This window comes from Quercus lobata, chromosome 4 (assembly GCF_001633185.2).
Source record: "Quercus lobata isolate SW786 chromosome 4, ValleyOak3.0 Primary Assembly, whole genome shotgun sequence".
NCBI lineage: Eukaryota > Viridiplantae > Streptophyta > Magnoliopsida > Fagales > Fagaceae > Quercus > Quercus lobata.
This window is the reverse complement of record NC_044907.1, coordinates 77,726,378-77,753,336: the sequence shown is the minus strand read 5'-3', so window position 1 is coordinate 77,753,336 and position 26,959 is coordinate 77,726,378. Positions and strand designations below refer to the sequence as shown.

At 33.2% G+C, this 26,959-nt stretch overlaps 1 protein-coding gene across 1 annotated transcript in view; it reads left to right on the top strand.

Moving 5' to 3' along the window:
• Window positions 1–26,695, top strand: part of LOC115984311 — a 45,172-nt gene extending 18,477 nt beyond the window's left edge. Inside the window, exons 6-9 of the mRNA XM_031107299.1 lie at window positions 20,637–20,735; window positions 23,687–23,722; window positions 23,847–24,283; window positions 26,045–26,695. Of these exons, the coding sequence (XP_030963159.1) occupies window positions 20,637–20,735; window positions 23,687–23,722; window positions 23,847–24,283; window positions 26,045–26,653 (1,181 nt within the window). The 3' untranslated portion in view covers window positions 26,654–26,695. The remainder of the gene's footprint in view (window positions 1–20,636; window positions 20,736–23,686; window positions 23,723–23,846; window positions 24,284–26,044) is intronic.
• The last annotated feature ends 264 nt before the right edge of the window (window positions 26,696–26,959 follow it).

Sequence of the window (26,959 nt, the reverse complement as noted above, 5' to 3'; positions counted from 1 at the left end):
AGAGAGAGAGAGAGACATGTAGAAGAGTACCAATCAATAACAAATATCAAAAGGAAGAAAAGAGATGTACGTATGCATGAAAAATGCATGAACATGTGACATGCAACAAAATAAACATCATAGGCTCAGCACAATCCAAACCTACCAACACACAAGATTTCAACATATAAAAAACACATCTAAATGCATGAAACATGGTGAAAATGCAAATGTGATGTAATGCATGAGCATATAGGATCATTTAAACATAACCCAACCCAAAAATTTCACAAAAAAACTCATCAATTTTGAAAAACCCCAAAAATTATCAAAAACCTTTAAAACCTAGATCTAAATGAATGAAATGCATGATAAAAAGAGAGAAAAGATACCATAGCAGAGGAAGAAAACAAGCTTTGGGCCAAAAAACAAGTGAGGAAGGTGAAGAGGTTGAGTGAGAAGTGTTTGGGAGAGAAAAGAGTGTTTTTGTTGAGAGAAATCGAAGAGAAATGAGAAAAAAATTGTGCAAAAACTATATATAGAAAGACGAAGCTCAATGGATTGAGAGCTATCGAAAATCTGTCGAGCACCAATTCTTGACAGATTTAGCTGTCGAAGTGCTATCGAGAGCTATCAACGGCAAAGAAAGCTCAATGGATCGAATAGCTATCGAGGAGCTATCAAGCAAACAAAATGTTTCTCGATGGATCGAGAATATGCCGCGAAGCTATCGAGACAAATTCTAGAAAGCTTCGATGGATTGAAATTGTGTTAACTTCTATCGAGAAAGAAAGATCAAAGATCTCGATGGATAGCTAGCTGAAGAGAAGTTGTCGAGATGTGCAAAAACAGTTTTTCAAAGAAGGGAAAAACACAGAAATGAATGCAATCAAGCAAGCTACTCAACCAAAGATCCAAACAATATTTTAAGCTTTCAAAAACATTTCTCAACAAAAAATGTCAAGCATTTAGATCCAAAACACACACACACTAAACAAGTCAAACCAATTTTATATTTCAAAAATAAGTTAAGACAGTTTAGTGAGTATACATTAACACAAGTATTCCTTATGATGGCCAAATCACATTATACCTGCACATGTATCAAAAGTAGCAAAGAATTTGCGTGTTGTATGTGAAAAACATCGCAAGATTGCATAAGTGTCTTCATGTTATGACAATTTGAGATATGAGAAAATCAATTTAACTCACACATAATCATAACTGCTTGATGGGGACTATCACTTTTAAGGTATATCCTATAACTCCCATAACTTCTAGAAACATGCTTGCAATCATATATAAAGCATTTTGATTATTTTTGCTTTTAATTTTTCTTTGCATATTTTTTCTTTTGAGCATATCATGCACGAGCATATAAGCGAGAGAAAAGAAATACCTAATTATGTTAAGCTTTTGACATTACACTTTTGCTATGCCAAAGCATACAGATTTCATTCATGATTGGCGGGCTTTAGTGGTAAGATAGTTATTTATGCATTTTTATTAGGATTTTCTAATCATTCTCGTCAAAAAGAGTGATATGAGTGTTAAGTACAAGAGATTACTTAATCTTACTCATTACAAACACAAGCCACAAAGCCCATTTGATTAGTTGTGCATAGAGATGCTCATCTAAGTTACAAAAGATATAAAGTTTAGAAAACTTTGTTTCAATAGCCATCCAACATACACAAGAATCAATGTACACAAACACATACTGATTTTGTATTTTTTTTTTCAATTTAAAAAAAAAACAACAAAATAAAGCAAAACTGAAAACAAACAAACAAAAATATGTTAAACAAAGCATAGCATAAAAACTAGACTGACTAAAAAACAAGAAAGCAAAACACACAAGTAATGTAAACAAAAAATAGAAGGAGAGAGAAAAAGTGACTAGATCTCTTAGAGCCTTTTTCCTTCCATACCTTGGAAGAACCTTTCTGTTTGGTGAACCCTTGATCCGACAGTGAGGGGGAAGAATTGAAATTATTCAAGTTCGAAAGGAACATGAGGGTTTTGAGAAGATCAACAAAAGGAGCAAAAGACGATGGAAACTAATTCTAGTTTTTGAATGAGATCATATTGTTGTTTTGTTGAGTGGCTAACCACTTATAGCAATTAGGTTGAGTATGTCCAATAGCTCCACAATGATGATAGAGATGTTGCTTCTTCTGCTTAGACTTTTGGTTATTGCTCTTCTTAGCCCTAGGGTTTTTAGTCTCTTTCTTATTAAGCTTAAGGAGTGCTCCTAAGATAGATTTACCCTTATCTATATTCTTACCAGCTAAAACAATTTTCACATCATTATTCTCAGCATTAACATTATTAACAGGTGAAACAAACACAGTAGTACTAGAAGAAGCAATATTAGGGGAAGAGAAATCATACCCCAAACTGGTTCGATTAGAAGCAGATTTCTAAAAGCTAAACATCTCACCAAGCTTTGCACTTGAAGTCATCTCCAACTGAGCTCTGACTTAAAACAGCTCCGCTTCAAGTTTCTTGGTTTTCTCAGCCAAGAAATTGTTCTCAAATCACAGTGCTTCAATGGTTTGATTAGTTTCATCAAACTTTGTGGAGATTTCTTCTCGTTCAAGCTCCACATCATTGAGCTTTCTTGGTGGCCAGCCTATACAATTTCTCATACTTTTTAGAGACCTTGTATAATTTTGTACAGGCTATTTGGATGCCATCCTGTTCATCCATCTTCTCAAACTTAGACTCTACAAATTCCTCTTCTTCATCCATTTCTTCAACAATCCCCTTAGTAGGATTTACAGTGGTAGTGAAGGCATTCAGGATTCCACCATCCTCATTATCCGAATCATCCTTAGGCTCAGTGTCATTCAAGGTAGCAGCAAGGGCCTTACTTTTTCCAATGGTCTTGAGATAAGTTGGACATTCTTGTTTCATGTGTCCAAAACCTTGACATTCGAAGCATTTTGGTTTAGAGGGAACGGTGTATTGACCACCATCCCAAACATCCTTCTTCCCTTTATCTTGGGTCTTGAACTATGAAGAACTAGATTGCTTTCGATCCTTCTTAAATCCTTTCGGATTGACATTCTTCATGAACTATTTGAATTGCCTTGTGATGTAGGATTTCATTTTAGAATCTTTATCATCTAAAGACTCATCTGTGTCACTGTTTTTGGCCTTCAATGTCATGCTGTTACTCTTACTCAATTTCCCAATCCTGGTCAAACCCAATTCATAGGTCTACAAGTTGCCAACCAATTATGTCAAAGGAATTTTGTCAATGTCCTTTGATTCCTTAATGGTGATGATCTTGGCATAAAATCTCTTAGGTAGAGATTTGAGCACCTTTCTAACAATCTTAGGTTTGAGAATGGTTTCCCCAAGATTAAAGGCAGAATTCACTATGTCCTTGAGCTCGCCATAGAACTCATCGAATGACTCATCCTCCTCCATCTTAATCTCTTCAAAGCTTGTGGTAAGCCTCTAAAGTTTTGAATCCTTGACAGCCTTAGTTCCTTCATAGGTTGTCTGGAGGATGGTCCATGCTTCCTTTACAGTTTCAGTGGAAGATATCTTTTTGAACTCCTCATTTGTGATTGCACTGAATAAGGCATTCAATGCATAGCTGTTGAAGTTTGCCGCTTTGAGCTTAGCACCATCCCAATTAGTCGGTGCTTTATTTGGCTTGGTCCAGCTTATCTCCATAGCTTGCCACACTTTTTCATCTAATGACTGCAAGAAAGCTCTTAATGTTTACTTTCTAGTATGCATAGTTAATACCATTAAATAAATGAGGTATAATCAAAGTTTGTCCTCTATCCATGACAACAGGGGTTAATGGATCACATAGCAAAGATTAACCCTAATCAGAGTGTGTCCACTTTGATACTACTTGATAGGCCAAGAATGTATTGACCTCTTTGATAACTTAATCAAATTAATTGGGTAAATGAAATTAATTAGATTCAATTACATGTAATAAGCGTGGTAGCATAAACAAATTACCAACTAAGTTAAATGCAGCAGAAAATAAATTTAACACAGGTGATTTGTTTACAAATAGTGAAAACCACCGAGGCAAAATTCCACTGAGTGAATTTAAGGTCACCATTTCCGAGAATTGACTATTAGCAAAACAAGTGGTCACAAGTAAAAGGAATCCCAATACTTATACCAACCTATAGTTGAACCCTTACCTCAATACATAATTGGACTTGTAATGTAGTAACAATCTCTCTTTTTAATGCGCGACACCCAATACTTGACTAACCAATCGATACACAGATCCCAGTACGTGACTAAGACACCAACTTGAGAAAGATTTTGGTTGCAAAGTTCTTCAGTTTATCCACACAATGAAGATCAAGAAGCTCCTTGGTTACAAAACCCTACTGCGTAAAAATGCAACAGCTTCTTCAATAGAAAGATGAACTAGGGAAAATTGTCTTCGGTCACAATATGCATGAATTAAACCTTTGCATCAAGTTTTTATCTACTGAGACGGCCCTTAAAATAATTCTTATATATGTCTAGGGTTATGAGAAAAGAAAACCTAAACACATAGCATGGATATGCATGAAAAACAGTTTTGAAAAATTGATTTTCGTAATTCTCGATAGATACAGCTATCGAGCTTCACATTTTAAATCTCGATAGATACATCTGTCGAGCTTTAAAACACAACACTTCTTCACTTGATTCTTGAACAGATTTGCATGGTTTCAATACTTGAACTTTAACTTTTGTTCCTTGAAGTATTAAACATATCCTAAATCTACCCAATTACAAGTAAAATGTGTTTTGTCAAAGGATTAGCCAATTCTAAATAATATATGTTTTTAACATGATCCACATATGTCCTAACATATGTAATGCCCTATTTATTTTCATTGGAAAGGTCGCATTGTGGCAGGAAGAATGGGATACTCTAATGATTTTCTTGTTGGTTAGATTCCAACATTGTATATAGCTTTTAATAAGAAAACAAAAAATCACATGAACCTAAATAAAAAACATTTAAGGTGAATCACATCAATCTACTGAAATGCAAATACCAAAAATTTATATAATCCCCAAATTCTACTTCAAAACCAAACCAAATTCAACAAATTTTTATATAACATACCAAATAAAAATTTATCATTCCCTAGACTGGAAGACATAGGTTGCATTTTTTATTTTTCTCCAAAAAAATAGAGATATTTTATCTGCCATGTACAATTAAAAAAATAATAATAATTAGTAGAAATTTCAACCCAAAACCAAACCCACGATTATCAATGTGAATCTTTTTTTTTTTTTTTTTTTTTTTGAGTCCTATCATAATTTTTGTTTTTATATAGATTATCAACATTTGAATCTGAGTTTAAGTTGGACTTATTAGAGAGATAGAGTTTCACTCTTTGTTAAGTTTTGATTAAATAAAAATAATTTTATTTAAAAAAAAATGATAATAATGAGTTTGAGTTTAAGTTGAACTTATTATAGAGATAGAATTTCACTCCTGGTTAAGTTTGGACTAAAATAAATAATTTTATTTAAATATTGTGCTGACGAGAAAAATTTTTAGAGTTTCAAATGCTTCAGATATATATATAGTTATATATATATATGTATATGTATATATAGATGATGATTATTATTATTATTATTATAAATGATATTCATAGAATTTGATCTCTAAAAAATTATGGTTCCTATGCATTGACTTTAATTTATTTGTCTTCCTTTCCACCTTATGCATGAAATTAAGAAATACCTTCAATAACGTCTTTTTTCTTTTCTTTTCAGTAAATATTTCCGCAAAACATTTTATTTACATACCCTGCTAACTCTTGAAGTGTTGGATAGGTATTGAGCCAATGATATTTGACGGCTTATTGTGCATCATTCTAATATTAGGATTTTCCATTTTAATATCCCTAATTGAAAATTCTAGATTTAGACTTCAAAGTCCAAACAACTAACCGATGGATTAATTGTGGTGTTCTCGACAACTTTAGCAATTTTAATTAAATAAAAATAATTTTATTTTTAAAAAAATTATAATGATAAGTTTGAGTTTAAGTTAGACTTATTAGAGAGATAGAGTTTTACTTCTGATTAAGTTTGGACTAAAAAAAATAATTTTATTTAAATAAAATGATAATTTTATTTAAATATTTTGCTGACGTGGAAAATTGTGAGAGCTTTAGAGGTTTCGGTTTTATATATATATATATATATATATATATATATATATATCTCAAAAATTGAATCATCTTCCTTTTCAAACTTAGCTTGCTATGAATTGTTACGATTGTACTTTGTTGGGTTAAAGATTGACCCCGGTTAATTAATTCAATTATTCAAGTTGATTAATTAGATCAAATTACATGCCATATTATGGAGGCATAAACAAATCACCAATCTAAGCTATGGTGTAGCGGAAATTAAATTTGACATGATAATTTGATTACGAATGGGGAAAACCTTCACAAGGAAAAAATCTCACCAAGTAAATTTCAGGTTACCACTACATGACTGACTTCTTTGCACAAATCTCATTACATGACTGACTTCTTTGCAAAAATCCCACTACATGACTGACTTCTTTGCATGAATCTCATTACATGACTGACTTCTTTGCACAAATTTCAATACATGTCTGACTCCACAGCAATCCTTTTAACTTCTTTGCAAAAATCCCACTACATGACTGACTTCTTTGCACAAATCACATTACATGACTGACTTCTTTGCACAAATTTCAATACGTGTCTGACTCCACAGCAATCCTTTTAATTGTTGTAGTTGATTTGTAGCAACTTCACATAAAAGCACCAATAAGATCTTCAGTTGTTAGTGCTAGAGTATTGCTTGGCACATACCCCAAAGGCGAACAAGTGTCACAACAAGATCTCTTTCTTCTGTTTTCTGAACTTACAGGTTCAAAAGGTGGAGGCTAGGGTTTCAAAAAGAAAACTTTGTGAAGCATTAGGGTTAGGGTTTTCTTTTTCAACCACCTTGTTTAAATAGGATCTTAATGGGCCTTTTAAATGAGCTCTCCTATTCCTATTAGGTTTACACAAACTCATAAACAAATAGACAATTAGAATAAAACATTGCACGCTGAATTCTGAAATCTCGTACCTTGATAGATCAAAGGTGTCGAGCTAGGTATCAGGACCTGTAGATTCAGCTTTTCTTGAGTATTTTTTATATCTTCATTATTACCACTTGTTATACTTCTTCAAAGTACTTATGATAATCTTGAAACCACTTAGAACTATCCAATTACAAGTAAAGTGCATTTTGTCATAGGATGTGCCAATTAAATAAAAATATCCCTAATGATCTCCCTCTTTAGCAATCCGTGACAAAACCCCAAAGTGTACAATGGATGTTCTAGAATACATTATACTAATGATCACACAGAAAATATGTCTACTCTAATACTTGAACTCTTGTAAAACTTTGCAAGAAGAGAGATCAATGTATGAATATGACTTTGTAACCTGTCATTAACTGAAACACTAAACAAGATACATCAAGGCATCATGTGTGAAATATAAGACAAGTTATTAAATGCAATTTACATGCAAGAGATATGAAAGGAAAAGCACATGTGATACAATAAGAGAACATAAATTAAAGTATATATCAAATTAGCTCAAATGTATATTAAAGGTTTACAAAAACTAAAAGTACATGAGATAACTCCTACACTATACAAAAGTCATACAAAATTCTCACTACATCCCTCAAAGAACTCTCTCCTTAACAACTAGCCTATCCACTCTTAAAACCACTCCCCTTTTTTTGTCACGATGGACAAAGGTGGATAACTGTGAGGTAGTCATCTCATCATCAGAAGAAGTGGTAGAAGCTTTATCATCATCTCCCCTAGTAGAAGAGGCAACTGGAGAGACATTCTCTGGAGCAGGAACAAAACCACCTAGTCTAGATTGGAGGCATGCAATGCATCCTATGTGAGTGTTCATCTGAGACATCTTATTAGTAAGATGTGTCAGGCAATCATGATGGAGGTCTGAAGCTCTCAGGTTGCACCAATGTCACCTTTAACTAGCTGCAACTGATCAAGAATGGTAGCAAGAGTCGCCTTTACTCCGAAAGAAATAGATGGAGCAGATGAAGATGATGGTCGAGAAGTGAAGGCAGTATCCTCAACAGTTCTAAACTCAACCTCTTCCCAGTAAGCAGGAGTCGGATTATCTCTAGACCCCTTGGCCTAGGTCATCAGTTGCAAATAGTTCCTAGATGAAATCACCTTCCTTAAAGCACCCATGACGTAGAAGGGAGAAGAAGAAGGGAAAGAAACACGAAAAAGAGTGAGGAGCCAAGTGATAGCAAAAGGGAAAATGAGCTTTCTCATGGTTTGTGGTATTAAGACATGTATCCATAATGGATAGTATCATCTGCAAAGGAAGGTCTATGGATAGACCTTCAGTAGTGAATAAAGAAATCGAGCACAAGTTTCGATGATGGTGTTATAGATTGAAGAGTGCATATGAATTTCATGATCATGTTCAAAATCCTAGGGTTTCGAGCAAAATCACATGTCACCATACTAAGGGTTCCACCCAAAGTAGATGGACATTCACATAAACGAGAGGCCAATGCATCTCGAGAGAAAAAAGAAAGAACTAGTGACCTAGGGTAGTTAGGTTTTTCTACCTGTGGAACTCAAAGTACATCAGAGATAAGCTTTAGTGTAATAGTGATACCTAGACCTCGAACATAAGTAATGAACATAGGTACAAAGGTATTGGTTATGTATATGTTAGAGTAAACTCTTGTATAAATACACCGGGACAGGTAACTAGGCATTCACATATGAACTCCCATCCATGAGATTTAAACGTATTAGGTACCATTGTTTGTAAGCTCAGACAAAAGTATTTATCATTTTACAAGAATAGAACGCAGAGAAAAGTCTTCCTCGAAAGCCACACGGCTTAGAAGATTTAGAATGGGAAAAGTGATTACATTTGGGAATGTGCTTTTTGGGTGCCATGGGAAGATAAAATTTCGAGGGAGAGACAGAATCAAGAGATTTAGACATACGTAAGAGTATGAATTGAAGAACGATGAATGAATGTGCATGAGCATGTGACATGAACAAATATCTTCCACAAATAGGGCACAAACTCATTCCAAACTATAGCACTCAAACATAATCAAGTACACAGTCCTAGAAAATGTATGAGCATACCCCAAAATGCTAATGGAATGCAATGCATGACAATACTATAGTTAATCAACTAAACCCAAGGCCTAAACATGCGAAAACTTTCAAAATCCCCAAAATTTGAAAAACCTAGCTCTAAGATGCATGAAATGCATGAAAAAAAGAAAAAGAAAAAAATGAAGAAGACAGATTTAGACCTCATACTAACAAATTGATGAAGTTAAAAGGCCAAAAATGAGATTGGAGACTTGATTTTGGTGGTTTGGGTCAAAAGGGATTGAGAGAGGTTGAAGAGAAATCCAAGTGGGAGTGCTTGAAATGAACAGGGTTGTCCCACAAGTATATAAGCAATCTTGATAGATTGATGAGGTATCAAGTTTTAAGATTCAATGGGTCAAGAGGTATCGACAACTAAATGTCTCGATGGATTAACTAGGTGTCGGGGAGGGATTGGCCAGATAGAATGTTGAGAAATTGGTCTCGATGGATTGAAGAGGTGTTGAAACGGTATCGAGAAAAATCCAGAAATTGCCTTTGAAATTTGATAGATTGATCAGGTATCAAGGATGAACTCGATGTATCGGGGAGGTATCAAGATGCATAAAAATGTGAATTTTCAAGGTGAAAAATCATGAAGTGTATGCAATCAAGACATGATCGAAACCATGCACCTACCCTAAGCAGTTAATACCAAAGAAAAATTTCAAACATCACTCTCAAACAAGCATTGGACTCTTAATCATAAAGCACTAAGCAGTCTATCCAATTTTAATTCTAAAATCAAGTCAAGACAGTTTAGTAAGCTTTTACTAACACTGGCATCACTTGTTATGGCCAAATCACACAACTCATGTACAATGTAACAAGAATAGAAAAGGTTTGCGTGACATCTGTGAAAAAAATTGCATACAAGCATATGTTGCACAAATATGTTCGAAATTTTTATGAGAGAATCATATATACTCAAATCACAATCATAACCGTTTGATGGGAACTATCACCTTTGAGATACATCCTATAACTCCCACATCTCCTAGAAACAAGTTTACAATCATATTTTAAAGCTTTTTGATTCTTTTTGCTTTAATTTTTCTTTTGGCATATTTTTCCATTTGCATATGTTTCTTTTGTGCATATTATACATGGGTACATATAAGAGAGAATAGAAAATACCCATTAATTTTATTTGAACACCCTTTTTCTTGCTGTGCAAGTGCTACACCTTGTCGTAGCATGACTTTTATGAGTTGCACACAAGTGTTTATGATTGACGAGTTTTAGTGGTGAGATAGTTATTTATGAATTTCTCTTAGGATTTTTTAGTCCTACTAGTCAAAATGAGTGATCTAGTTATGAATTTTTTGATACTACTTGTTGGATTATAGATTGACTCCGGTTAATTAATTCAATTACCCAAATTGATTAATTAGATCAAATTGCATGCAATATTGTGGAGGCACAAAAAAATCATCAATCTAAACTAGAGTTCAGCTAAAATTAAATTTGACACGGTGATTTATTTGTAAATGAGAAAAACCTTCACAAGGCAAAAACCATATTAGGTGAATTTCAAGTCACCACTCTCGGAGAATCCACTAATTAAGATTAAGCGGTTACAAGTATAAGGAATCTTACCACTACCCGACCTATCCCAAAATACCAACCTACAGTTGAACCATTACTTGAATCCCCAATTAGACTCGATCTTGTAGAAGTCTTCTCCTTTGCACGATTCCCAATATATGACTGACTTTTTTACATGAATCCCACTACGTGACTAACTTCTCTGCACGAATCCCTCTGTATGGCTAACTCTATAGCAAACCTGTTGATTGTTGTAGTTGATTTACAGTAGCTTCACATTAAAACATCAATAAGATCTTCAATTGTTGGAGCTAGAGACTTTGCTTGATACAGAACCCAAAGGTGCATAAGAGTCGTAACAAGATCTCTTTCTTCTATTTTCTAAACTCACATGTTCAAGAGGTGAAAGGTAGGGTTTAAATAAAATAAAACCTTATGAAGCATTAGGGTTAGGGTTTTCTTTCTCTACCACCTTATTTAAATAGGAGCTTAATGTGCCTTCTAAATGGGCTCTCCTATTCCTATTAGGTTTATATAAACCCATAAACAAATAGCCAATTAGAATAAAATGTTGCAAGCTATATTCTGAAATCTAGTATCTAGATAGATCAAGAGGTATCGAGACAGGTATCGAGCTTCATCAAGTCTCGATAGATCGAAGGTGTCAAGCTAGGTATTGGGATTCATAGATTCAGATTTTCTTGTGTAGTTTCTTGAGTATTCTTCATGTCTTCAATACTACCACTTGTTATACTTCTTTAAAGTACTTCATGATGATCTTGAAACCACTTAGAACTATCCAATTACAAGTAAAGTGCATTTTGTTATAGAATATGTGAATTACATAAAAATATGACCCTAATGTACTTGTTAACATTCAAATTTGCAAGTATCACATTCTTATAGATTTGCATACCTAATTGATCACTTGGATGGAAGGGGAGGAGAGGAGAGTAAATGGGAGGGGTATGATTTAATGAACCTTGCTTAAATATTTTTTAAGAGGGGAAGGGGATGGGTTTTAAGGGATTTGGAGGGGTATCTTATATCTCCTACCCTCTCTTTTTTAATTCCCCCAAATTGGAGAGATTTGGAGGGAGAGTGGAGAGGAGGGGATTAAAAAAATATTTACTTTAAGATGTCAATTTATATTTATTTCTTTAAAAATTAATAAAATAAGGTCATTATTGTCAATTTACATGAAATTCTCATCCCCTTTCTCTCCCTACTTAATTTTTAAAACATCCAAACAAAGGAATAAATATCTATTCCCATTCCCCTTACTTAATTTTTAAAACATCCAAATAAGGTGAAGAGGTAACCATTCCCCTTTACTCTCATTTACTCCTCTTACTCCTTACTCTTTACTCCCCTTTCTCTTAAAACTTCCAAACATAGTGTAAGAGTATATATGATTCGTAGAATGAAAAGCCATATTAGAGTTATCAAAAGTACTTTAATGAATCAATTTGACCTTTATACTATGTTTGGAAGTTTGGAGAGAGAGGAGAGTAGAGGGTAAGGAGGGGAAGGAGAGGAAGAAGAATGGTTACCCTTTCACATTGTTTGGATGTTTTAAATCCCACCCCTTTATGTGAATGTTTTAAAAATGAAATAGGAAGAGGAGAGTGGAGGAGAACTTAAGGGCAAAATTGGCATTTCAATTTTTTTTAATCCCTTATGTACTACCTTCCCTTGCCAAATCTCTCTAATTTGGGGGAAATAAAATGTGGGGTTAGGAGGGGTAAGACACCCCTTCAAATCCCTTCAAACCTCTCCCCCCCTCCCCCTCTTAAAAATATCCAAGTAAGGCTCATTAAACTATATCCCTCTCATTAACTCAACTCTTCTCTCCTCTCCCTCCATTCAAACAAATTGTTAAGGAGTTTTTTCTTTTATATATAAGCATAAACAAAGAATATCACAAATATGTTGTTTGTAGCCTTAAAAAATATAATTGAGATAACTATGCTATTAGTAACTAATTTGTAATCTAAAAATAATACTACAAATAATAATAATTTGTAATCTCATGCATAAATTGCTCCATTTTTAAAGAAATACGAAGGTGATTTGTTTACCTATAAACATAAAAATATAGTTAGTATGAACATATATTGAAAATCATAGTTATAGTACTTTAGAATATGGTAAACTTCTCATTGATGTTTATACTTGAGTTAGTAGTAAGTTTTGGTAAGAGATTCTGTATTAGTTTCAAATTAATTTAAAGTAGTTTTGAACGGGCTTGAACTAGATTCAAATTAGTAGGAAGTAGTTTTAAATGGGATGAAATTATTTTTAAATATACTAGAAATTTCAAAAAGTTAGAGTGGATTGTAAATATAAATTGGGGTATCTAATATAAAAGAGTGGATTAGCATAAATTTTTTTTTTTTTGAGCTTCTATTTTAATTGAATATCTAGCTTGTAAAAATTGCATATGCATAAATGCATTTAAGAATAATCAAAATTAGATACATATGAAACTTTCTATCTAAATCTAACACAACTAATATTTGTTTTTAAATTTTTTGCTGATCCTTAAAAATCATGTAAGGATATTACATGAATAGAGTATGTTAGTTGGTCATTCTTGATTACCCTATTATGTTAAGAAATAATAAGGTAGTTTACTTTTTACTTCTTAATTTAATTCATTTTAGTGTGTTATGCAATTTTGTTCAATCACAAAAATATTTATTAAAAAAAAAAAAACCACTAGTTTTTTTTTTTTTGAACATTATATATATATATATATATATATATATATATTAGAATCAATAGTTCAAAGTGGGAGGATTTAAATCCTAAATGTCTTCATTGAAAATACAGGTACCAACCAGTTGAGTTATAAGGTTCTTGAAGGTTTGAAATAAACTTAAATGTGCTTGAGATAGTTCAAAATGGACTTGAACTAGTTGTAGAGTTTATATTTTTAGGTTGGCAACCATAAACAAATCTAACATTTTAGAACTTAGTTTGTCTAGTTGATTAGTGTTGAAATTATCTATGGAACAAGACAAATGAAGTTTAGAACAAATGAAGTCTCAAGAAATCATAAAGGTGGACTATTGAAGATTGCATTTCGATTGTAGGCTTGACTAATCAAGAACCACTTATCTCGACCGTTTGAGATTCAAGCAGATTGTGGATCTAGTTTTCTATATAGCTGTTTGATCTAGGGTTTTGATGGATCTTAATTATATATAAATACAAACCCTAGAGCACATTTTTGCACATTCAAGGGGTAGTGTTCTCTACACAAATCTGTATATTTTCCATACCCTTTTGGAACTACAGCTAGAGACCTTGTGCAAACAACAAATCTAGTCATAAAGCAAAGTTTTTGCATCCAGTCAGCCATAGTTGCTGATCTAAATCTTTGAGTGGAGATCTCAAAGTCACAAACTGGAGAGTTTGTGTGCAACAATTTCATAGTAGACTCTATGGATTCAGAGCTACGTGTGCAACAATTTCACAGTAGAAGAGTCTATGGATTTAGAACTACGTGTGGTTATGACCAGTAAATACTATTAGAGGCAGCAGTAGAGTTAGGGTTAAGTCTATTTTATAAATTTCAATTCTATTAGTGAAATGTTGCCTTGAGGTTTGTTTAGGTTAAATCTTCCCCATGTTTTTTACTATGAAACCACAATTTCATAAGCTTCCCTGGGTCATCGTTCTTTATGTTCATGTGATCTATTCTTGTTTGATGTTTTAATCAATAAAATAATTAATTATTTATTTATTTGGTTAAAAGTTGATTAATTTGGTGATAACCCTAACACTAGTGTTAAATTGGATGGACACTTAATACTACAAAATTCAAGTGAATTTGAAATCTAATTTGGGAAAATTTGCAATAATTGGATTAATTAAAATTTTAATTTATTAATACTTAGAGTTTTTTTTTTTTTAAAGAAGAAAAATAGCACATATTATTGAAAAACCGAAACAAGACTAGCCAAAGTTGGCTAGGAGAACAAAATTGTTATGTAGTGGAACATCCTCCATCCACACCATTAGACTGCTAACATGTCTAGCATGTCTAGTAAGGTCATGAGCAACTAAATTACCTTGTCTATGAATATGAGAAACACAAAAAGAATAAAAGGAAACCATAGAAAGTTTTGCCTTAGCGATAAGGTGACCATAGGAAGAGAATGATTCATCTTCGCTACAAAGAGCTTTGATGATAATCTCTAAATCACCTTCTATAATAACCAAAGGAAGGTTGAGATCTTGAGCAAAATTGACAGCTCTCATAACAACCAAGGCTTCTACATTAGTAACGGACTGTGAAAGTAGGATCTTTTTTGACATTGATGCTAAAACCAGCCCTTGAGAGTCACGAACTACAACCCCAATACCTACCTCGCCTAAATCTTTAAAGACGACACCATCAAAATTGACTTTAACCATAAGAGAAACTGGAGGGGACCAACGAACACGATCTCTTTGAATGACTAAGGACGTAAGCGATGTCCCTAGGTTGGCTTGCAAGAAATTAGTCTGGATTTGGCTTGCAAGAAATTAGTCTGGATTTGGCTTGCAAGGGTTTATCTTCAACCTGAAGTCCATTTCTGCGGAACCACAGTGTCTAGATAAACATAGCAAACTGATCTAAATCTCTATCCTCAACAATAATTTACTAGACCAGATCCAAAAACTTAGGAAAGTGTTTTGTCCAGTGAAAATTCCAAGCTGGGTCAGACTCCTACACACCAAAAATTTCAGAACAAAGCCAAATTGCATGAATCATGTCCTCAGGTAATTGTTTAGACTGCTCACATGTGTCTTCAGCTAGAACATTCCGACGAACCAGGTTGATTTTCACAGGAAGAGCATTTTTACAAGCCCTCCAGAGAGAACTCTTAACCTTATTCGGAACTTTGCAACTCTAGACATGTTTCCAAACCTCCTGATACTGGCTCGGATTGGAAGAAGTTTGTGACTCAGATGCTCTATGTTTTGAAAGAAAGTTGTGTCCTGACTTTACTATATAAACACCTGAAGAAACATGAGGCCAGACAAGCTTGTCCTCTGAAAGTCCTTGCCCGAGTGAGATTTTCTTTATCAATTCAAGCTCCTCATTCGAAAACAATTGATGCAATAGGTCCACATTCCAAGTATTACGAGTAGCTGAAAATAGAGAGTTTACTGAAGCTTCAGAAAATAAATCCACTACAAGAGATTGGATTTTGGGATGCTCCAAATATGGGAGCCATGCATCCTTCCATATACTAACCTTGGCCCCATTCCCTACCCTCCACCATGCCCCCTCAGTAGAACATCCCTACCCTTTAAAAAATGTTTTTCCATGATAGAACAATTTGACTCAGCCGCTTCCATAATAGAACAATTTGGAAAAAATCTAGCTTTGAAGATGTGATAACAAAGAGATTATTTATTGTGAAGGAGTCGCCAAACTTGTTTTGCTGAGAGGGCATAATTAAATAAGCTAAGGTCTTTAAATCACATACCTCCACCTGATTTCGGTTGGCAAAGAGTATCCCATTTCACCAAATGAATCTTGTGACGATCTTCTCGTTGTCCCCACCAAAACTTTCTGATCAAACATTCAATTTCATTATAGAGATCCAGCGATAATTTAAAGCAGCTCATAGTGTAAGTTGGAATAGCTTGGACCACAGCTTTAATTAAAACTCTCTTCCTTTGATATAGGAGCTTTTCTTCCTACTTGATATAAGAGCTTCTCTTCACAACCTTGAAGTTTGTGCCAGACTCGCTCTTTTATGAATTCAAAACTAGCTTTTTTCTTTCTCCCTATCAAGGATGGCAAGCTTGATACTTCTCATACTGTCTAACCTCTATAACTCCCAATGCTATCTTGATAAGTTGTCTGATACTATCTAAAGTAGATTTACTAAAGAAGATAACCGTCTTACTTTTGTCTATCTATTGTCTAGAACAATTACCATAGGTTTCCAGAAATTCAAGAACTTTTTGACACTCTTGCTAATTAGCTTTGAAAAAAAAAAAGACTATCGTCTCCAAATAAAAGATGAGTTAATCTGGGGCTATTCTACAAAGAGAAAAACCCCTCAGGTTACCCAAAGTAGCCTCCTTGGACCATGTAGCCTTTTCGTGCACAGAAAAAAAGAAACGAAAAGAAGGAATCTTCCTAACGGATGCCCCAAGTTAGATTGATCAAGCCTTTCGGCTCCCCATTAACTAGGATGGAATAGGTTACAGTCTTGACACAAACTATCATCAACTTAATCCACTGCTCCCCAAAACCCATTTTTTTCATCACAGCTTCAAGATTAGACCACTCCACCTTATCATGGGCCTTACTCATATCCAGTTTAATAGCCATATAATCATCATTCCCTTTATGTTTCTACATGCTTTGTAAAGTCTCAAAAACAACCAAAATATCATCATAAATAAGTTTGCTTTTAGTAAAAGCACTTTGATATTCTGTTATAATATTTGGTAGAACCTTTTTTAGCCTATTAGCTAAAACCTTAAAAAAGATTTTACACAAAACGTTGCAAAGACTAATAAGTCTATATTCAAAGATAAGTTTGGGGATTTTTACTTTTGGGATAAGGGTCACATATGTATGATTCAGATGAGATGGAAGTGTTGCAATATTTAAAAAATTGAGAATGGATTGAGTTACAGCATTGCCAACTAGCTGCCAATGATTATGGTAGAAAAGAAGAGGTATACCGTTAAGACCTGGAGCCTTCAGGGGAGCCATTTGTTTGATCGCTACCCTTACCTCCCAAGACATGGAATCAACTAATAATTGAGCATTTATGTCATCACTTATTATGCTTGGAATGGAATCAATAGTGCTCCCTTCTTGAACCAAGTTTGATGGTGAAAAGAGAGCCTGGCAATAATCAACTATAGAAGTTGCCACCTCCTCCAGAGACAAGCACCAAACACCATCACAGTTTCATATCGAGGTAATGAAATTCTTTCAACTTTGTTAAGTGGCTCTACTATGGAAATAATTAGAATTTTTATCCCCATGTGTAGCCCAATAAGCTTTTGATCTTTGAAACCACGGACAAAATGGGCTTTTGCCCTTTTCCACAAAACTAATTAGCCTTTTACCCTTCTTTCCAAACTAAATAGGGAAATGCCCCTTTTTTGAAACTCGACTTTCTCAAAATCGAGTTAAAAAAAAAAAAAATTCTAAAACCCTATAGTGACGTTTTTAAGGACCTATAGTGACGTTTGAAGAACCTATAGTGACGTTTTATAACTTGATATTCACAAAATCGAGTTATAGGCAATAAAATTGCCTATAACTCGATTTTATGGATATCAAGTTACGAAACGCCACTATAGGTCCTTAAAAACGTCACTATAGGGTTTAACTCGATTTTGAAAAAGTCGAGTTTCAAAAGAGGGGCATTTCCCTATTTAGTTTGAGAAGAAAGGCAAAAGGCTAATTAGTTTTGTAGAAAAGGGCAGAAGCCCATTTTGTCCTTGAAACCACACGCGTGTCTCTTTATCCATAAGGTATTTAATTTCGTATTTTACTGATAAAACCCAAAAGTTCAAACCAGTAATCATAGCCTCCTGCTAGGCTTCTTTGAGCAAATCTCTCTTCACTCTGAATTCACGCTTGACATTGCAAAAATTCTTCTAACTACATCACTTCAATCTTTTCCCACACTTGTCTACCTTATGCACTGTTCGAATAAATGGGTCTAAAGATACCTGCGAAGACCAAACTACTTCCACAGTATTTGTACACCCTATGTTAGAGAGCCACATCTCCTCGAAATGAAATGGTTTTTGGAATCTGGGAGGTTCCATACTAGCCAGCACTATCCAGATAGGGCTATGATTCGAAGAGTCAGAGTGCAAGGGATGTACCCTAGTCCCACTGAAATTCATAAGCCAATCATTATTGGCAAGCCCTCAGTCTAGTCATTCCCAAATTGAGTGTCCATCAGCAAAGTGCTTCTACCAAGTGAATTTCCACCCAATAAACCCAAGATGTAAGAAACAACATTCAACAATTATATTCCGAAAGAGCTGCATTTGGTTTTGGTTTTTGTTTGCCCCACCAAGTTTCTCTGAATGACTGACCAACTCAATGAAATCACTAGAGCATAGCCAAGGGAGAGACATATGATTATTTAAATCACGTAATAAACTCTAAGATTCATGCCTCAAGTGTGTAATTGGTTCCCCGTAAAAACCAATAAATCTCCATGCATCATCGTTCTCTTTATTCACTACAGGCCACCACCCTTGTTATTTCTTGGAACAAAAAACATATTATCAAAATCCAAAGTTTTCTTTATTTTTCTAGCCTTACTTCATCTGCCAATGCCTTGACGACAAACACGAAGGAAGGATCATTTAGCTAGACTAATTCACCAAGCTATTTTTTCTGTTCGTAGATTCCCAAGCCCACAATAGTTCCAAACTAGGCAATTCATTGTGTCTAACGGGGCCGATGGTTAGCCTCTGCCAATTCAAAAAAGGTCTTGTCATCCCCCTTAGAAACCTGTATTTTTTTACTAGGCAACTTTGGCTGATCTTCATCCATTTTGTCTCCCACGCGTTTCCCTAACACAGTATCATGCATAGTAAAATCATCTGAGTTTTTTTTTTCAAGCCATTTTTTTTTCATTTGTGTGGAACTAAATTCCCATGCAAGAGAGTAAGTGTGTTGGACTTAGAAGGAATACTACAATTAGGATTCTTTGGGTTAACCACATTAATGATACCTGAATTTTCTCCATCAAAAGAATTAGCCAAATAGATCCCGAAAATAACTCACCAGGTAAGGAAAGCCGTGGGGAGTCAAATTTCTGTAAGCCCGAATCAATCTCCTCTATTTGAATTTTGAAAGTGTCCTTCATGGGGGGGGGAAATCCGTAGACTTAGGGATATTTATCTTTAGGTTGGCAAATATTCTCTGTATGGGAAATATGCAGGATATTGCCCTTTTCCACCGCTATTACCATATTTGTAACTTGGGAAAAGTTAGAGCTTAACGTACCACCGTGAGCACGGGAAGTGCCGCCATCTGGAGGAGGTAGGCATCTTGTGCCACCCCAAGATCTTGCACTTGACTTCTCTTTCTTCTCCTTCTTCCTAGCTTCGTACTAACCGGGTACTATGACCACATTTTTCCTGGACATGGGATTTGAAGGTGCTCAGATCCACGACCTATACTTGGGGTTCTCCGAGGAAAGAGTTCCATTGCTCTCTATCCAAAGATCACAGTCTTTATTGTTGTGGTTTAAGCACCCACACCAGTAGCAGATATTAGGCAAGCGTTTGTATTTAAAAGAGACCCAACGCTTGGACCCTTCCTCCAGAGAGATCACCCAATCCCAGCACTAAGGGAGATTAAGTCAATTAAATTTTTATTTATGAATACTTAGAGTGGAAAACTTAATCCTCTATTGAACTTCCAAAATTTTTTTTTCTCAAAAAAAAAAAGTTTTATCATATTTTTATAAATAGTATAAACTACTTGTTAACTTGTGCATTGCATGAAAAAACTAAGAAACATATATATTATATATGATAAATAATAAGTATTAACAAATGAAATTGCAAAGAAAATGTGTATAAAAAAATCATATGAAATTAAATTAGTTTGTTTAATGTTTGATTATCATAATTTATTCAAAATTTATTTAATATTCATTTGTCTAAATCTAGTGCAACAATGAGTTTTGGTTGTTTTCAACTAACATATAACAATTTAGCACTTGTTATAACTCTAAAATTTAAAACCTAATAAAAATAAATATTATATTTTTAACATAAATGAACGTGAGCTTCTAAAAACTTACTTAATAATATTAGAAAATTTAAAAAAATGAAATCTTCCAATTTTATTTTTCTTCATCATCGTTTTTTCCTTTTCTTTTCCTATTGCAAGGTATATGCATTCCACCGGCTCATGACACCAACCAAATTCCAATAAGCGTCCAAAAATCAGAGATGGAAAAATGCGGTCAAGCGAGAAATATCAGATCAGGTAAATTGTTGTCAATATTCTTCTTTTCTTTTTCTTTTTCTTTTTTCTTTTTTTGTTCAATAGGAATTTTGGTCTGTCACAATAAAAATAATATTTTGGAAAACTTTAATTTTTCTCACCTAATAAATAGTAATAGCCTTATTTCATATTAAAAATATAGATACAACAACAACAAAGCATTAATCTTAAAATTTGGGGGTTAGCTATAGATCCTCAACAGATTAGATTGGGTCAGCCACATTAATTCTATTCCTTCAGTCTATTCTATCTAAAATCATGCTCTCCGTTACTTTCCTAATTGACATGTTGCTTTTTGTTTCTTCTTACTATCCTTTCATCTTTGTTTCTACTTTTACTAAAGTTATATTCATGTACTTTGTTTTAGTTCTACTTAACGATATGTAGATCAAAGTTATTTTTAGCTTGTAACTATCCCACAAAGTAAGGGAGGAGGTAGTTATGTGTAGGATTTAACTTCTCCATCTTCCATACAATGTGACAAATGTCTTCTTGTTTATTATCTTCTTGACAAGTGTCTTACACATGAAATTTGTTCCCAAGACATATGCCATAATTACGAAACTTCCACATGTTATGCCTACCAAGTCACATATGTCATTCTTTCTATTAATATATGTGGCTTTATGCCATCAAATAATTATAGATTAAATTAACAACCATATCTTGGTCTTAAAATTATTTTTATGGTATGAACACTATCATCGTTCAAGAACCTTCCAACTCCTTGCGTAATGTCTTGTTCCACTACCAGAGACAATGCTAAGGGTGAAAGAGTAACATTAATTAGAGTTTGAAGTGCTTGATCTCTTGCCTTCCTTTGTTGATAGAGTGAATTCTCACCTTTTAAAGTTGTACCACTCTTATCTAGGAGATACTTTTCAGGATTTAGTTGTGTACCATCAATAAAATCGAGCAAGGAATATGATCAAAGAATGAAAGGTATTATTTGATACTTTTAAAGCACATAGTTAAAGCTATCAAGCTTGATATAAATAAGATTTGATATGTGGGATAGAAAAAAATTTGGTGTTTATAATTGTGGTTGAGAACTTGTGGGATTGAAGTTATTTGTAGTTGATTAGCAAGCCGGTTGAATACAATTTGAGATCTTAGATGAAAAATTTCATTTAAATGCATTATTCTTAAATTTTTTTTTATAACTAATTCATTTGAACAATATTGTTGGGGATACTACAAATTTTGTCACATAAGCACTACAGACCGAGGCGTCACCAATGAAAAAAATTGTTTCAACCATTCATTTACTATGTTGTTTAAGTGGTACCAAACTACCAGTCTATTTTAGCCACATCATTTTGTAAATATTTTTTAGTAAAATTTGTAGTAGTTTTAGCATTTTTCATTTACTTAATGGTGATTTGTTGGATTTCTATTAATCTTTTTGTTTTTTGAGAAAATACTAAAACTACTACAAACTTTATTACAAAAATAGTACAAAATGACGTGGAAAAGAATGTAATTGGTAGCACTTTAACAACATAATAAATGAATATATAAATTAGTTCTTATAATTGGTTGTACAACAATTTGTAAGACCCATGCAATAAAATTTGTAGTATTTTCAGCTTTAATCAATTTTTTTTTTTTTGGGCATTCTTAAAAGGAATTAAAAAAATAAAAGAATTGTTAGGGTCATATTTTATGAATTGGCATATTATATAACAAAACACACTTTATTTGTAATTATGTAGTTCTAAGTGGTTTTAAGAACAGTATGAAGAACTTTGAAGAAGTATAACAATTGGTATTATTGAAGACATGGAGATTACTCAAGAAACAGTACAAGAAAAGCTGAAACAAGTTGTCTTGATACCTACATCGACACCTCTAATCTATCATGTTTTAATGAATTGCGATACATACCTCAACGCCTCTCAATCTATCGATGTATGCAAATTCTGAATTTGTAGATCTAATTTTTTGGCCATTGATGACAAGGCTTTTCTAGGGTTTCATGCTCTAAGTCTCTAGAGGATATAAAAGCAATCTTTTTTATAGTTGTCATCATAGACACAAAGACTACTATTGAGATACACGCTTTTGTGAAGCTGCTGTGACGTCTTGTGCGTCTTTGGGTTATGTACAAAGCTTATTTCAGATCTACAAGCATCAATTGAAGAACTTTGCATCAAACAACAACAATCAAGTTGTTGTGTAGTTAGTTACAGATTGAGATTCGTGCAAAGGAGAAGTTTCTACAAGATCAAGTCTAATTGGAGATTGGCATAAGGATTCAACTGTAAATTGGTATTTTGGGAAAGGTTGGGTAGTGGTAAAATTCCTTATACTTTTAACCAATTATTCTCAATTAATGGATTTTTCAAGAGTGGTAACCTGAAATTCACTTGGTGGGGTTTTTGCCAGCAAAAGTTTCCCATTCATCAACAAATCATTGTGACAATTTATTTTCCACTGTACTCTAGTTTAGATTGGTGATTTGTTTGTGTCTTCGCATGTAATTTAGATAATTAATTAATTTAAATAATTGAATTAATTAACCAAGGTTAATATATTTTTAACCCAACAAAATTGAACGACTCACATTTTTTTAAATAAAAAAGTACTTATTCACCCTGGCATTTGGGGGCAACTTATTTGCTTGAGTTGCCCAGGTCTAGGGTCAGCTGGTGATCAGTTGAAGAAATGGAAAAAATTTCTGGTTCTTTCAAGGCAATGGAGATTTGATTCTCTACTCTGCATGGATTTTACAATTCTATGTATACTGTTAAGCACGTCAATAGCTTCCTTTAGGATCTAACAAACTTCTAACTACTTGAATAAATACATTACAAATCTGCATCAGCATAACTAATATTGGCGCAACCTACTAACAGTAGCCCTAACTAACTGTTCTCTATTCTTTTTAAGTAAGCGTATTTGATTTTGTTTTTTCTTTTTTCACTTTGCAGCTCGAGGATCTGTTTGGAATCTCCTTAAATTCCTGGGTATGATACATTTAGTCAATTAATTTCATAACTTTCTCATTGATCATTGTGGTCAACTTCCTTTTTCTTCATTTTTTTTCTCTCTCATTTAATTGATTAAACATTGTTTTGATTATTGACTTAGAAATCAATCAAATATATGAATTGAAGCTTCTTCACCACCAATCCAAAAAACTTTTACTTTGCATGTGCGATGTATTACAAGGTTTGAATGTTCAACAACTAGAAAAAGAAAAAGGTAAGGTTACTGAAGCCATGATCAAAGCTGTCAAGCAAGGGAGAGTTGAGTTTGTTACCGAAATACTGAAAGCATGTCCTGACCTTGTATGGTCTCTTGAAAAATACACGAATCGACACTTAATTAATTTTGCCGTTCTTCATCGTCAGCATGAAGTACTTCGCCTCCTATGCAGATCACCTGCAAAGAACAAATTATTTGCTACGGTAGATAGCGATAAAAATAGCATATTACACTTCGCAGCGATGTTAGAACCTTCTGCTAGACGTAATACGGTTCCAGGAGCAGCTTTTCTTATGCAAAGAGAAGTACAATGGTATAAGGTATAATATATATCCCTCACTTTATTTATTTATATATTTTTAATATGTTTTCAATGATGAGTTTTTTTCAATTCTCTTATGATTAATTATCTGACACTCTTTGGAAACTCTATTCTAAACTACAACGTGAGAATGCGTGAGTGAATAGGTGACTAAGGATCCACTTAAATGTCAGAATGTGCGAGGATAACTACGACTTTAATATCCCACCAATAAGATAAAGAAAATGAATGGAAATAAGATAATTAAAAAAAGGGGAAAAAATCATAAACTGACAAATACGAAATGGAAGTGAAATGAAATAGAGTAAAAGGTTGGGTGGTTTCATATTCTAATTCCTATTAAAAAAAAAGTCATTAAATTGTTAAATTAAAATAATAGTATAATTTAATGTACCAAATATAATAAGTGGTTAATATTTAAACTATCTATAACAATGTTTTTATTGATTTGATATATTAACTCTTGTTTTCTATATAATTTTAAAAATTTTGAACATTTCATGTATAAGATAGTTATTAATCTTTTATCAATTTAATATTTTCCAAGCAAGGAGATATTATGTGTTTTCATTAACTCAATTGTGAATTTATCATAAAAATTCTTAAAAACAATTTATTAAAGTGCGTAACAAGTAATTAACAAGAGTTCCACTCCACTAAGTTTAAAAAGATACAATCTATTTAATAGAATCAACTAATATAAATTAGATGAAGTTATATAAAAAGGTATACAATTTATACCATATTTCATATTATTAGTTCTTAAATTCATAAATTTTTTTCAATTTAAGGTTCTTGCTGGTCTCTATTATCTTGGACGGCAACATAACAGATTAAAACATAAAACAAGTGATTAAGCTTTACATTTCACTTAAAATTTGTTCATAAGTCAATTTTGCAATTATTGATCAATAGAAAGCTTGGAGAGAAAACTATGGAGAGAGAGAGAGTGAGTTTCACTTAGAGAGAGAAAATGAGTCAAAACATCAAAATTGATTCCTTAGTAAAATACAAATTTTATAAATGGCTTCCTTTTTTTTTGTACTCTATTAGTGACCAAAATAACATATATGAATAAATTATATGAATACAGGCTTCAAATTTAAATAATTTTACAACTTATGATTTTAATTAACAAAATTAAAAACTTGGGACCTAATCTAAAAAAGTGTGTAAACTCTAGTCCTTTTTATGTAACTTCACCTATGAATTATAATAGATAAAACCTATAGAGTGTCATATTATTATTGTTTATCCTATATACTAGGCCTCTCTCTCCAAAAAGTTAAAATAAAAAATGAAAATTCCTAGATACTAGGCCAAATAGGCCTAGGAGCCCAAGGCCAAGTTGAACTGTCATGATTCAGAGTATCACTACACTCTATTATCCTTACATTACAATGTTCTACTTGTATATACTTGCATATCTAGGTATTTTTGTATTTTTGTATAAAAGAGAAAAGTATTCTTTCACACTCATTCACATCCACTATTTTATACGTATATCCATAATTGATGTAAAATAGCGAATATGTGAAAATCAAAAGCCATATAAAAGTAACCCTTAAACTATACACAAAACTCAACATGTTAACTTTCAGGCATTCAATCTTTCTCACTTTTTAATCCTATAAACTTTTCATTTATAATAGACAGAATCATTCTTAAAAAAAAGGAAAAAGATGAAAAGTTACAAAGTATTTAATTTTTTTTTATATCTTAATTATAGTCATTATGGGGTTTTATTTAATAAACGCAGGAGGTGGAGAGCATTGTCCATCCTTCCATGTTAGAATATAAAAACACAAATGGTAAAAGACCTCGAGAATTGTTTAGAGAAAGCCATAAAGAGTTGGTGAAAGAAGGAGAAAAATGGATGAAGGGGACAGCATCTTCTTGTACAGTGGTAGCTGCTTTGATTGTTACCATTATGTTTGCAGCAACAATTACTGTTCCAGGTGGCAACATACAAGATTCAGGCTTGCCAACCTTCTTAAATGAGAAGGTTTTTATGGTATTTATAATATCTGATGCTTTGTCTCTACTTTCTGCCTCAACTTCATTGTTGATGTTTCTTGGCATCCTCACATCACGTTATGCAGAGAACGATTTCCTTAAATCCTTACCCAAAAAGATGATAGTAGGCCTTTCCACCCTTATCCTCTCCATAGCCACCATGATGATAACCTTTTGTGCTTCTCTTTTTATTATTCTACCAGAAAAATCACAAGTGGTCATTCTTGTCATTTGTCTTGCTAGTGTTCCAGTTACCCTATTTGCATGGATGCAATTTCACCTTCTTATTGACATGGTCATTTCAACGTATGGATCAAGGACCATAAACAAGAAAGTGAAGTATGGGTCGTAAGTTATTTGTGGTGCAAGTTGATGTTAGATATTATTATTTTTACTTTGTTTTGAAAGATAACCGATGAACTTTTCTCTTGTGATGGATATTGCGTGCTTTTATTTTTATTTTTTTCATTTTAGACCTTTTTATCTTAAATCAAATAAATCATAACTCCATTATATATTTTCACTCTTTATATTATCGATTCATTTTCTAATTTAGTTATTTATTTTGAGCAAGGATAGTATGATTCCTAATCCGTTAAGTCTCATCCATGATAATTCAAATGTAGATCTTTACCTTTTGAAGCAAACGTAGTCTAAT